At 42.1% G+C, this 13298-nt stretch overlaps 1 protein-coding gene across 1 annotated transcript in view; it reads left to right on the plus strand.

Moving 5' to 3' along the window:
- The first annotated feature begins 207 nt into the window (after nucleotides 1–207).
- CEP76 (centrosomal protein 76) overlaps nucleotides 208–13298 on the plus strand; it is a 28255-nt gene continuing 15164 nt past the window's right edge. Inside the window, exons 1-7 of the mRNA XM_062201328.1 lie at nucleotides 208–374; nucleotides 1176–1331; nucleotides 2361–2436; nucleotides 3034–3258; nucleotides 5204–5389; nucleotides 7642–7739; nucleotides 9994–10122. Coding sequence (XP_062057312.1) covers nucleotides 312–374; nucleotides 1176–1331; nucleotides 2361–2436; nucleotides 3034–3258; nucleotides 5204–5389; nucleotides 7642–7739; nucleotides 9994–10122 — 933 coding nt within the window. The 5' untranslated portion in view covers nucleotides 208–311. The remainder of the gene's footprint in view (nucleotides 375–1175; nucleotides 1332–2360; nucleotides 2437–3033; nucleotides 3259–5203; nucleotides 5390–7641; nucleotides 7740–9993; nucleotides 10123–13298) is intronic.

Raw genomic sequence — 13298 nt, forward strand, 5'->3', positions numbered from 1 at the left:
GCAGAGGTTGCGGGGTGCGGGCCTGCGGGAAGGTGGCGCGGCAGGCGGAGGGCATCAGGCATCGCGGGGGACAGCCCCGAAGCCTGCGGGTCCGTCATCATTTGAAAGCAGTTGGCGCCGCCACCGCCTGGGTTCCCGCCCAGCTTCGGCCCTGACGCGGCGTCGCGCCCCCCGGGGAGCTGCGCGAGGCGAGCGGCCGCCGCGGCGGCTTTTGTGCTCCCGCCGCCACTAACGCTCCCGGGCCGGGCCGGAGTGCGCCACGCAGCCAGGGCGTCCGACGGGGAAGAGCGGTGGAGGCGCCGGCCGCCAGCATGTCGCTGCCTCCGGAGAAAGCCTCCGAGCTGAAGCAGCTCATCCACCAGCAGCTGAGCAAGGTGAGGCGGCGCGGGCCGCGCTGGGCTCTCTCCGCTCGTCTGGAGGCGTCCCCCGCCCGGCGGCCTCTGGCTTGGGCCGACCCGGGCGCCAGCGCGGAGCGCGGCGGGTCTGAGGCCAGAGCAGCCCTGTGGCGGCGGGGAGAGGGAAGAAGGCGAGAGGGCGTGCTCGTGAGACTGGGAGGCGATGGGGCCGTCTGGGTGTTAGGGGACGGCCGAGCGCTCTTCCAGAGTCACGTCGGATGTACGGCCAGAGCCGGGGTGTCAGGGTGGCTTTAGGGCGAGACGCGGGCTTCCTAGATCCGAGAGCCAGGAGCTCCAGCCGGCACAGCCCAGTCGCGGGGGGGACGTGGCTGAAGGACTTGGTAGGGGCGCAGTCGCCTCGGGCCGGGGCTTTTGGCTCGCCGAGGGCGCCGCGTGAAGTAACAGAAGTCGCGGTGCGTGCGCGCCGCGCTGGCCGCCGGCCGGGTCGTCCGGGGTCTTGTCCGGGAGGACGGAGGACCCCAGCGCCGACCTGCACAGCTGCTGCGATCCGCCGTGTTCCTGCGATTCCATCCCGCGCTCCCTATGGAAAGGCTGGTTTGGGTTGAGCGGGATTCCGGGGGGAAGCGGTCACAAAAGCGGGCAGGCGGTAGACGTCATTTCTAGCCTTTGTCCCCCAGAGTTGCATCTCGTGGAAGCTGGCGGTGATTCTCACTCAGCTGTGGTAATGATGGCCGGTTCGCGGCTAGCTCTAGAGCCCTGACTCGAGGAGTAGGGTGGAGGTGCTTGGTAATGGCCTTGTCGTGCGGGTTTTGTGCGCAGATGGATGTCCACGGCAGGATACGGGAAATCCTCGCCGAGACCATACGCGAGGAGTTAGCGCCCGACCAGCAACAGTTATCAACGGAAGATTTGATCAAAGCCCTTCGACGGCGAGGAATCATTGATGATGTGATGAAAGAACTGAATTTTGTTACGGTGAGTACTCTGGGGGGTCTGTAAAGAACATGCCTGGGCGTAGTAACACTGTTGACAGGGTCCTTGGTGGGAGTTTCTCCTTTGAGCGAAACCACTGGAAGGCCCTCCTGTCTGCCAGTGTCCTTGTTTGCCTTGTAAGTTAGCTCTACCCTTGGGCAGCACACAAATAGTGTGAGTCAGCGAGATTTGGGTTATGCAGACCGTCTTCCTCTCTCTGCAGTGACAAGGATTCTCTCTTGTAATTCTCTAGGTCTGTTAATTCTGAATGTACATATTTCAGTCAGATTAGTTCACCATAAAACTGTGCTTTTTTCACTAAGATTGCCCTCCAGTTGCTTTAGGTTAAGTTTATTTTTAAAATAAACATTCCTTGGAACTCCGATGAACAAATTATAAATGTCCTCAAGAAAATAATTGACTGCATAAGGACTCTGCAGTCTTTACCTACAAATAGGTCAGTAGTGAGATGCTGGCCTCTCAAGGCACCATTAGGAAGTAGGCCCGCTTTTGAAAATGAGGCAATAATGAAAAACTGTGACCTCAATACCTGGATAATATGTGAAAATTGGACGAACTTCATAATACATCAGGGAATAAGTATTTTAATACAGCATCCTTTTTTGGTTTTTGAGGTTTATGAACCCATTTGTTATAAAAATTGGCCTAATAACAGCTTTTGCTGTGTGAATGTCACTTCTTTATTAAAATCAGTAACTGATGGAATTGTAAGCCAAGTGTTACATCAGGTTTAGGGAAAGTTCAAGCTTGTTTAAGGTATTCAGAATTGCTTTTAACATTCTGTGGATGGCATTCCTTGAAGATAATTTTAACACCTTAGTATTAGACATGAGTAGTGACCAGTTGCATTATCTTTCATTTTCAGTGTTTTGATTACACTATGAAAAGGGTTTTTTTGGGGGGGTGGGAAGAGGGCCCTTATCCTGTCTCCTTTCTGTTTGCTATTTAATTTCATGATTGGCATTTTCTTAAATTTTTTTTTCAAAAAAATTTTTTTTTTTGCCTTTCCAGGACAATGTTGATCAAGAACTCCCTTCCTCTCCAAAACAACCTGTTAGTTTTGATAGACAGTCAACATTAAAAAAAAGTATGTATCTGTTTTTTAATAATAATTCTGTTGTATAATGAATATTGATGTGCTGTAGTGTTTGGTATTTGATAGAAAACATTTCAGGTTTTTTCCCCAAATATTTAAATTTTTGTGGTTGCCTAAAACTTAATTTTGTTTTGCATGAAGTATACCAGAAGATTTAATGTGCAGTATAGTAGAAGCAAAAACCAGCACACTGGTTTCTCATATTTTAATAATATATTTAAAATTGTACAGCCTTGTTATTTTAATGATAATTACCTGACTAATACATTTGCTTAATTGGTAGTTGCCTGAGTTGGTTTATGGAGGTGAAGGGAGATTTAATAAGCAGCTAATAAAAAGCAAAGTATAGTAGACTTTGGGCCGCTCTAGCTGGGAGAAAGTGGACAGAATGTAAACTCAGAAAAGAATATCAGATTATGTATCTTTTCTCCCCAAGGTGCAAATGATTCTGGTATATAGTAAATTTGTTACTCTTTTTCTTTTTTTAGTCTTTGATGTTATTTCTTTCAAGTTGTTGTTTCCTAATGTCTTGATCACATTCCTTAAATTATTTGGCAGTTTCCTCATGTATATTGCTACACTTTACAGCTAATATTGATCCAACACGGAGGTATCTTTACCTTCAGGTTTTGGGTGGAAAAGCTTTCTTGGAACATCTTCAAGAACCTGAGCCTTTACCAGGACAAGTTTGTTCAACTTTTACTTTATGCTTACATTATCGAAACCAACGTTTTCGTTCTAAACCTGTTCCATGTGCCTGTGAACCTGATTTTCATGATGGCTTTTTACTTGAAGTACACAGAGAAAACTTAGGTAAGGAACGTAATAGTCATTTAATGGAGTGAGCTTTTATTAGGTTTTATTGCAGAATTGCTGTAACAACTTCTGCTGTTGGGAGATTTACAGAGTGAATCATTTGGCCTAGTCTTTTTATTTTTCCGCCACTCTTTTTTATTTTAACAACTTCTGTGCACCTTCTGCTTTATTCTGTGTTTGCTAGTTAATTATCCCTAAAGATTATTATTTTACTCTTAATTTTGGTTCTTTACTAATAATCACGTGAGATGCCTGTCATGTGCATGGTACTATGCTAACAGGTGCTGAGGACATAGAGAGAATGAGACATGATCCTTCTTGTATATGAAGGATGACTAGATTTGTGATGTTGTGTTATATGTCAAAGGTTTTTTGTTTTAGTTTGTTTTAAATTTTACTGGAGAGGTAGAAAGAAAGCCATAATAGTAAAGAACTCCCATCTGCTAGTGGGTTCACTTCCCAAATACCTGAAATGGAGGGTGGGGTTGACGTGGCTGCTGCAGCCAAGAGCTGGGAACCCAATCTAACATGGGTGGCAGAAACTCAACTTTTTCTTTCTTTCTTTTTTTAAATTTATTTACTTGAAAGTCAGAGTTACACAGAGAGAGGAGAGGCAGAGAGAGAGAGGTCTTCCATTGGCTGGTTCACTCCCCAGTTGGCTGCAATGGCTGGAGCTGTTCCAGTCTGAAGCCAGGAACCAGGAGCTTCCTCCAGGTCTCCCATGAGGGCACAGGGGCCCAAAGACTTGGGCCATCTTCTACTGCTTTCCCAGGCCATAGCAGAGAGCTGGATCAGAAGTGGAGCAGCCAGGACTCAAACTGGTGCCCTTAGGGGACGCTGGCACTGTAGGCGGCAGCTTTACCTGCTATGCCACAGCACCAGCCCCAGGAACCCAACTTCTTGAGCCACTGTCTGCTTTCTCTCAGGGGGTGTATTAGCAGGAAGCTAGGCTTAAGAGTGGAGCCAGGCATTCTGACATGGTATGTGGGCTTCCCAACTGGCATCTTAACTACCAGGCTAAATTCCTGCCCCTGAAAGTCGAAGTTTAGATGTGAATATGTAACTTTTATAACGTCAAAATTTATGAGGGGCGGGCATTGTAGTACGGTGGTCAAGCTGCCTGCTGAGGCACCTGCAGCCTATATCAGAGTACCTGGATTTGAGTCCCTGCTCTGCTTCTAATTCTGCTTCCTGCTAATGTACACCATGGGAGATAGCTGCTGATGGCTCAGATACATAGGTCCCTGCCACCCCGTGGGAAACCTGATGGAGTTCTTATTGCCTGACTTCGTGAAATTCTGGGCTCCTGCGCTGACCTGGCCTGGCCTGGACCAGCCCTGGCTATTGCAGGCATTGGGGCAGTAAACCAGAGGATGGAAGATTCTCTCCCCCTCTCCCTTTCGTTCTCTTTCTCTCTCTCTGCCTTTCAGATAAAAAATAATTATAATATATGATTCTTGTAATTGTTTTACACTGTGTTTCTAACAAGGTATTTTTTTAAAAAGGCACTTTATGGGATGAATTGCTAAAACTGTGATCTCAAATCTTTCAGTTTTGTGTTGATAATACAGTGATAATTTCCAAAGATTAACGAATAAGAACAATTTGAGAATTAATCTTAACATATTTGATGGCTTTTTTTATAGTAACATATATTTAAAATAAGTACTTTTAAAGAGTGTGCTTACTAATCTATTTATCAAAAAGCACTGATATGGTTTAAGTAACTAGATAACTTGATAATTCTGCCAGTTTTCTCAGAAGCTAGTGATGGAACTAGGAGTGTACTTGTATTCCCAGGCTTGTGATATGCTGAGACATTACCAAATTAATTCTATTTAGTTTCATATATGTTTATTATTTAGTATATTTTTCAATAAAAGTAGTTTTATGTTGGCCTAACAATATGTAATATGATGTAACCTTCTGTTTATATTGTCAGGTGATGGAACTAGAATGGCTGATTCAACAACAATGTTGTCAATAAGTGATCCCATCCATATGGTGCTAATCAAAACAGACATATTTGGTGAGACCACTTTAGTAGCATCCTATTTTCTGGAATGGCGATCGGTTTTGGGCTCAGAAAATGGAGTGACCAATCTAACGGTGGAACTTATGGGTGTAGGTATGATGATTAGTATCCCTGTTATCTTTTTATATTCGTAATTTCTTCCAAAATTCATTTTCTATCTTTAAAATGGCTCTTAGACCAAGAGGAAAACCTATAAAACAGAATTTCACTGGAATTACAGTTGGTTTTCAGTCCAGTTGTAGTCTTGGGGAAGGTCTGAAAGAATAATATTAGTGTAGCACTTCACAGCCAGAGTAGCCTTTTTTTTTTTTATTATTTTTATTTTTTGACAGGCAGAGTGGATAGTGAGAGAGAGAGAGAGAGAGACAGAGAGAAAGGTCTTCCTTTTTGCCGTTGGTTCACCCTCCAATGGCCGCTGCGGCCGGCGCATCTCGCTGATCCGAAGCCAGGAGCCAGGTGCTTCTCCTGGTCTCCCATGGCGGGTGCAGGGCCCAAGGACTTGGGCCATCCTCCACTGCCTTCCCGGGCCATAGCAGAGAGCTGGCCTGGAAGAGGGGCAACCGGGATAGAATCCGGCGCCCCAACCGGGACTAGAACCCGGTGTGCCGGTGCCGCAAAGCAGAGGATTAGCCTGTTAAGCCACAGCGCTGGCCCAGAGTAGCCTTAAAGGGAAAAAGTTTTTTTTCTTTTTCAGGAAAGTCAATATAAAATTTTGAGAGTTTTGGCCGGCGCCGCGGCTCACTAGGCTAATCCTCCTTGCGGCGCCAGCACACCGGGTTCTAGTCCCGGTCGGGGCACCGATCCTGTCCCGGTTGCCCCTCTTCCAGGCCGGCTCTCTGCTGTGGCCAGGGAGTGCAGTGGAGGATGGCCCAAGTGCTTGGGCCCTGCACCCCATGGGAGACCAGGAGAAGCACCTGGCTCCTGCCATCGGATCAGCGCGGTGCGCCGGCCGCAGCGCGCCTACCGCGGCGGCCATTGGAGGGTGAACCAACGGCAAAAGGAAGACCTTTCTCTCTGTCTCTCTCTCACTGTCCACTCTGCCTGTCAAAAAATAATAATAATAATAATAAAATTGAGGGTTTAAATTTTTTTCAAGTGTATTTTATTAAATATAAATGATAAATAAGATTTTTTGATACACACACATTACACATGCACCTAAAAAACTTCCTCTTTCCAGCTTGCCCTGGAATTCAAACGCATCTCCATGAGTACTGATAGTTCTTGCAGAATGCAGAATAGATGTTCTCCAGTGAGGCTTGGAAGAGGTGGTAACTTACTCAATGTCAGTATTAATGAATTACATTCTTTGAAAAAAAAAATGACATCTATTTTATTTACCATTGTCGTCTTAGAATCTTTCAAACTTCCTGCTATATTTTTGCTAATAAAATTAAAAAGCAAAATTTACTGATATTTTATGCCTAACATACAGTGGAATTTCTTTAATATTGAAACCTAGTCACAGTTAATTCTGGCCAGTGTGCAGCATAGCCTTAGTTATTTAAATTTTATTAAGTAAGTCCTAGAAAGTGGTTTTCCTTAAATAATAAGAAGAGAAAAAAGTTTATTTATGTTTAGGATATTTGCTTTCAAAAAGATAATTTGTTTGTTTCTAAAAATGGGCCTAACATAAGAATCACCACAGTAATGACTCAAAAATAAACTTATACTGATTCACTAAAAAATAATAGTCTGGGATGAGGTATATTTTCTGATTCTTTTAAGTTCAGGTGTATATTGAAAATTTGTGCTTACATGTGAATATAAGGGAAGGAGTAAATGGGGGTGAACAGGAGCTACCACGTGAAGGCTCCTAAAAGGTTTATGGACAATGCATGTTAGGAACTATGCATGGATTTCAATTTTGTTTTGGCACCAAAATAAACTTATCTTTTAATTTCATTTTTCCATGAGTTTTTTGAAGTATCCTCGTATAAGACAGAGGATACTTTGTTGTTTTTGTCCCCAGAGAAGATGGGATGAGGTGTTAGCAGTTGCTTTTCTTTTGTATTTAATGTAAATCTGGTTGATATTATGCATTTATGGATGTTAAAAATTAAGAATTTCATATCCTTTAGATCAGAAAACTTCCTTAAAATGTTTATTAGAAAGCCTAAGAACATAATTAATCTCATTATAACTAGATGAAGCTTTGTACAAAATAAAAACTAATTTGACCTTATTAATTTTTAATATGACTATTAAAGGGAATGTTGAATTTTATTTTTATCCATATAAATAGTAAATCACCAAGTTCCAAATTATTTTAATTATGCTTTCCTTGACTAAAATATACATAGTATTAAACTTCTGAAGTTCTAAATATTTATTTATATTTATAGGCACAGAATCAAAAGTTTCTGTGGGAATTTTAAATATAAAACTTGAAATGTACCCACCACTCAATCAAACCTTATCTCAAGAAGTAGTGAACACACAGGTAAATAACCCTGAGTTTTTCTTCTTTGTGTATTTGTTCTCATAGAAGTAGTTTTACCTGTTGATCCTAGAAATACTCTCAGAAAATTACCATATTACTTTTTAGATTAGCACTCAAAGATTGATGAAAGGAGTGAAAAAGAAACTTTTAAAGACAATTATTTTTCTAGGGTTGTCTGTTCCAGTTTGGGAAGCACAATGAGCATTTACTGAACACAAGAACTACAACATTAGAATTATAAAGCTGGGGGAGATAAAGGAGTATGGGGACAGCATCAGTGGAGGGGGTTGACCTCAGGTTGTTTCTACTCTGTATTCTCAGCATTTGACACTTCTGGAATGTTTATAGAGGCTTTCTTTCCTAATTCCACTGTCTCTGAAGAATTACTTTCTTCCTGGGTCTTGTAAGATCAGCAGGTCTTTTCATCTCTGTTTAGTGCTGGCCATTCTGTAGTTAGCAGGTTATAATTACTTGCTGCCTTGTTGGGATGGCACACTGGTGGAATGATTCTCCTGAATTACAAACTTTGGTCCTGACACTGTATCTTCACTCCATTCTGCCTCATAGTGTTTTTTTTTTTTTTTTTTTTAATGGTCCTGTAGTTACTTAGTGTTAGACTGCTAGTGCTTCTTCCCAAGGCAAGCAGTATCCTGTCCTATTTTCCTGAAACTTCCTCTTTCTTCCTGTTACAAATTGTTCCTTTAATCTCTCGCCATCTGAACTGTGGGTGACATACATGTGTGTGTTTTTTCAGAAAGTTGGTGGAAAAATGGAATTAATTAAGTTGAAATTCATGTATAGTTTTTTAATAATATGCATTTTTCATGATCTTGTTGAAGACCCACATATGCATGGATTTCAGAATTTTTTGCACCCAAATAAACTTATCCTTTAACCCCATTTTCTACTAACTTTGAAGTATCCTTGCACATTTGAAAACGTATATGAGAAACTTTGATATTACTCAAGTAGATAATCATATCCATATGTGTGCATGCATATACGTGTATGAATTTTAATCATGTTACTTATATAATATCTAAATTTTAAACATTTGGGTTCTTTTTTGATGTAACTTTTATTGACCAATAAATGAGTTCTTAAGCTTAAAATTGTTTCGTAAACATTTTCTCATGTTTCTTCTGTCATCCACTAAAGTATAAGTTTGTTGTAGTTCTGATATATAAAGTTTCTGATTTTGCAGATTTTCTCTTTAAAATGATACTGTTGATAAATTTTTTGTCAGAAATATTTATTGATCTTAAGCAGATGGTTAACAAGTGCTAGGCACTGTTCCAGATGCTGGAGATACTGCTTGCTCTCAAGGAGCTTAGATTCTGGCAGGAAGACAAACAATAAACTAGGCAGTGTTAGGTAGAGAATTATTATAGGGTGATGTGTGTGACAGAGTGGTTAATGGGAGGCTAATTTTTTTTTTAATTTATTTATTTAATTTGAAAGAGTTATGGAGAGGCAGAGAGAAAGAAAGAGGTGTCTTTCACCTGCTGGTCTGCTCCCCTAATGGCCAGGGCTTGGGCCAGGCTGAAGCCAGGAGTCGGGAGCTTCACCTGGGTCTTCCACATGGGTGCAGGGGCCCAAAGACTTGGGCCATCTTCTACTGCTTTCTCAGACACATAGACGGGGAGCAGGATCAAAGTGGAGCAGTCAGGATTCGAACTGGCGCCCATATGGGATGCCAGCACTGCAGGCGGTGGCTTTACCCACTAGGCCTCAGCACAAGCCCCTCGGAGGCTTGGTTTAAATCAAATGATTGGGGTAGGGAAAGATCTGAATGCAGGAAGCAACCAGCTAGGCAAAGATTGGGCCTCAGTCAGCATTCCAGGTAACAGGAACCACTGAGAGCAAAAGGCCCTATGTGGGAAGCAAAACCCTATGGGTGGCTGGAGTGTGGTCATGGATGGGGACTGTAGAAAATGAGACAGGGCCAGACCTTGCAGGCCAGGGCATATAGTTTGCAGTGTGGTGAAAGAAGATTAAAAGTGTTTTAAACAAGGGAATGACAAAATATGATTTCTTTAATTTTCTATCTTGAAAGAAAAGATCACTCTGACTACTGTATGGAGACTTGATTGTACTGAGTACCTGTAGAAACAGGGAGGTAATGAAGTTCTTACAGACAAGAGATGATGGGGTTCAGATGAGGACAGTGATGGAGAGACATAGATTTGCTACATTTGTTGTCATTAGGCGAATGAATAGAGATTGAAAATGTATTTTTTTTTTTTATTTCAAGCTTGCTTTGGAACGTCAGAAAACTGCAGAGAAAGAGCGACTGTTTCTTGTATATGCTAAGCAGTGGTGGAGAGAATATTTGCAAATTCGTCCCTCACACAACTCACGGCTGGTTAAGATTTTTGCACAGGTTTGTAAATTATGTTAGGAAAGCTTCATGCCTGTATTTGAGCTTTACTGTTATACATGTAAGTTTAATTTAATTATAAAGAGTATTCAGACAGATGAAAGTTTACTTGTAAAATAAATAATGATTATGTAATACTCTTATACTGAGTGGTATAATATAATCTTTTATTGTACTTTTGATTTTAATTACTGTGTTTTTAAACCTTTTGTGAATATATTTGATTTGAAGTAGTTGTTTAACTTAGAATATATCCTAAATACCTAGAATGAAATAATTAACCACTTCAACACTTTTATATGTAAGATCAATTTGTGTGTGTGTGTGTGTGTGTCTACTTTTTGGAGCAGGGTGGGAATGGCAATTTTTTGAAGCAAACAATTTTATATAATAATCCTGTGTAACAAAGATCTCCTAGCCAGTGACCAATGATTTTGCTTTGGTGTTTCAACAGTATGTCTCTGCCTGTTTTTCTCAGGACTTAAGCCTGTTTTCTCTCTTCAACAAACATAAAATATATGACAAGAGTCATATATTTTTGAAAACTTTTGAAGAACATTCAAATATTTTATATGTATTCAGCCTCATTTTGATGATTTTATATAATTTTACTTATTTTCATTTTTTGTTTGAAAGGAGACAAAGGGACAAACACTGGTTCACACCCCAAATGCCCACAACAACCAGGCTGAAATCAGGAGCCTGGAACTCAATATGGCTCTTTCATGAGTGTGGTGGGACCCAGGTATTTGAGCCATCTTCTCGCTCTCAGGGTGACATTTAACAGGAAGCTGGGTTGGAAGTAGAATTGACAGGACTTGGACCAAGTACTCCCATATGGCATGCAGATGTTGCACACAGTGACTTAATTGACCAAATCCTTGTGTCAGATGTGTGTTCTGTAGATGCTTTCATATCAGTATAGTATAGAATTACTTTGTCTTATGTTTGTAGCTTTACCCTGCTTTCCTCCAGATTTTGGAACAGGCTAAAAATGGTTCAGTTTCTAGTTGAGGAACTTGGAAACAGTAGACTCTAGCTACTGGTGGGAATGAAGGAAACGTCTCCAAACCTTCTGGCAGCAATGTCTGCTAGTCATTGCATGACCAGGTAGGCAAGGAATCCAGGACCAGGAGGAGGGAAAGAAAGGTGGTGACAGATCAAAGAAAAGGAAGAAGTTGATAGGCTGCTGAGGAAATTATAGAATTGGGATTTTCTTCTGGGGAGTATTACTTCAACACATTTCCTGTCTCTCAGAATTCATTATGAGAAGATTTGAACCACATAAGGCCATTTTGTCTCAAATTTTTAACACGGAAGATTGTCAACTGGCCAGGCGTTGCCTCTTTTCATAAACAACATGAAGGATAGAGACATAAAGATCTTTCTCTAAGATTGAAAAGCAACTCAGTTGTATAGTATATATTAAATTGTGCTTTTTGACTGGTGCCTTTTCGGTTTATGCCACCTCTTTCCCCATACATAGAATAGGTAAAATGCTTATCTTACTTGGATTTCTTGAGTTGTTTCTTGCTACTTCTTCCTGTACTTGACCATTTAAGGAAATTAAGAAACAACTGTTCCATTAGTTAATCTAATTATAATTATATTGATTATATAGTTAATAATAGTTCCTATAACTAATTATATAATTAGTCTCAAATCAAAAAATTATTATACATAGTCTGAAAAAGAATTTCCAGTATGTCCATGCTCAAGAGGACATAAATTTACAGTACTGTTTTCTAGTAGAACTTGCTGTGATAATAGAAATGTTCTGTATTTAAAAGTACTTTAGGCCGGCGCCGTGGCTTAACAGGCTAATCTTCCGCCTTGAGGTGTCAGCACACCGGGTTCTAGTCCCGGTTGGGGCGCCGGATTCTATCCTGGTTGCCCCTCTTCCAGGCCAGCTCTCTGCTATGGCCCGGGAAGGCAGTGGAGGATGGCCCAAGTCCTTGGGCCCTGCACCCGCATGGGAGACCAGGAGAAGCACCTGGCTCCTGGCTTCGGATCAGCGAGATGTGCCGGCCGCAGTGGCCATTGGAGGGTGAACCAACGGCAAAAAGGAGGACCTTTCTCTCTCTCTCTCTCTCTCACTATCCACTCTGCCTGTCAAAAATAAATAAATAAATAAAGATACGTTTTTTAAAAAATAAATAAATAAAAGTACTTTAAAAAGTTCATGGATGGGGCCAGCATTGTGGCACAGCAGGTTAAGCTGCCACCTGGGATGCTGACATCCTATATGGGCAGCAGTTCAACTCTGCTTCTGATCCAGCTCCCTTTTAATGCACCTGAGAAAGCAGCAGAAGGTGGCCCAAGTATTTTTGGGCCCCTGTCACTCACATGGGAATCCCAGATGGAGTTCCAGGCTCCTGACTTCCAGCTGTCCCAGCCCCAGCCATTGCAGCCATTTGGGGAGTGAACCAGCTGATGGAAGATTTCTTTGTCTCTCTGTTTCTTTTTTCTTTTTTCTTTTTCTTCCTTCCTTCCTTCCCCCCCCCCCCCATTGGTTCATCCTCCAATGGCCGCTGCGGCCGGCGCACCGCGCTGATCCGATGGCAGGAGCCAGGTGCTTATCCTTGGTCTCCCATGCGGGCACAGGGCCCAAGAACCTAGGCCATCCTCCACTGCACTCCCGGGCCACAGCAGAGAGCTGGACTGGAAGAGGAGCAACCGGGACTAAAACCCGGTGTGCCGGCGCCGCAAGGCAGAGGATTAGCCTATTGAGCTGCGGCGCCGGCCCTCTCTATTTCTTAAATAAATAAATCTTAAAAAACAATTTCATGAAAAGAGCAGGCATTTGTTGCATCAGTTGAGTCACCACTTACAATGCCTGCATCCCATATTGGAGTTCCTGGTTAAACTCCTGGTTCCTCTGCTTCTAATCCAGCTTTCTGCTAATGTGTACTCTGGAAGGAAGCATATAGATGATGGCTGAAGTATGTGTGTCCCTGCCTCCCACATGGGAGAACTATATTGAGTTATGAGCCCCTGGCTGTTGCCCAGCCCAGCCCTGGCTGTTTTGGCCACCTGAGAGTAAACCAGCAAATATCTCTTTCTGTCCTCTCTCTCTCTCTCTCTCTCTCAAATAAAAAATGGAAACAAAAACAAAACTTTGGAATCCATGCATGTGAGGGCTTCTAAGATTCATGAAAAATCTATAGATTTCAAAATTT

The sequence above is a fragment of the Lepus europaeus genome, chromosome 9, assembly GCF_033115175.1.
Source record: "Lepus europaeus isolate LE1 chromosome 9, mLepTim1.pri, whole genome shotgun sequence".
NCBI lineage: Eukaryota > Metazoa > Chordata > Mammalia > Lagomorpha > Leporidae > Lepus > Lepus europaeus.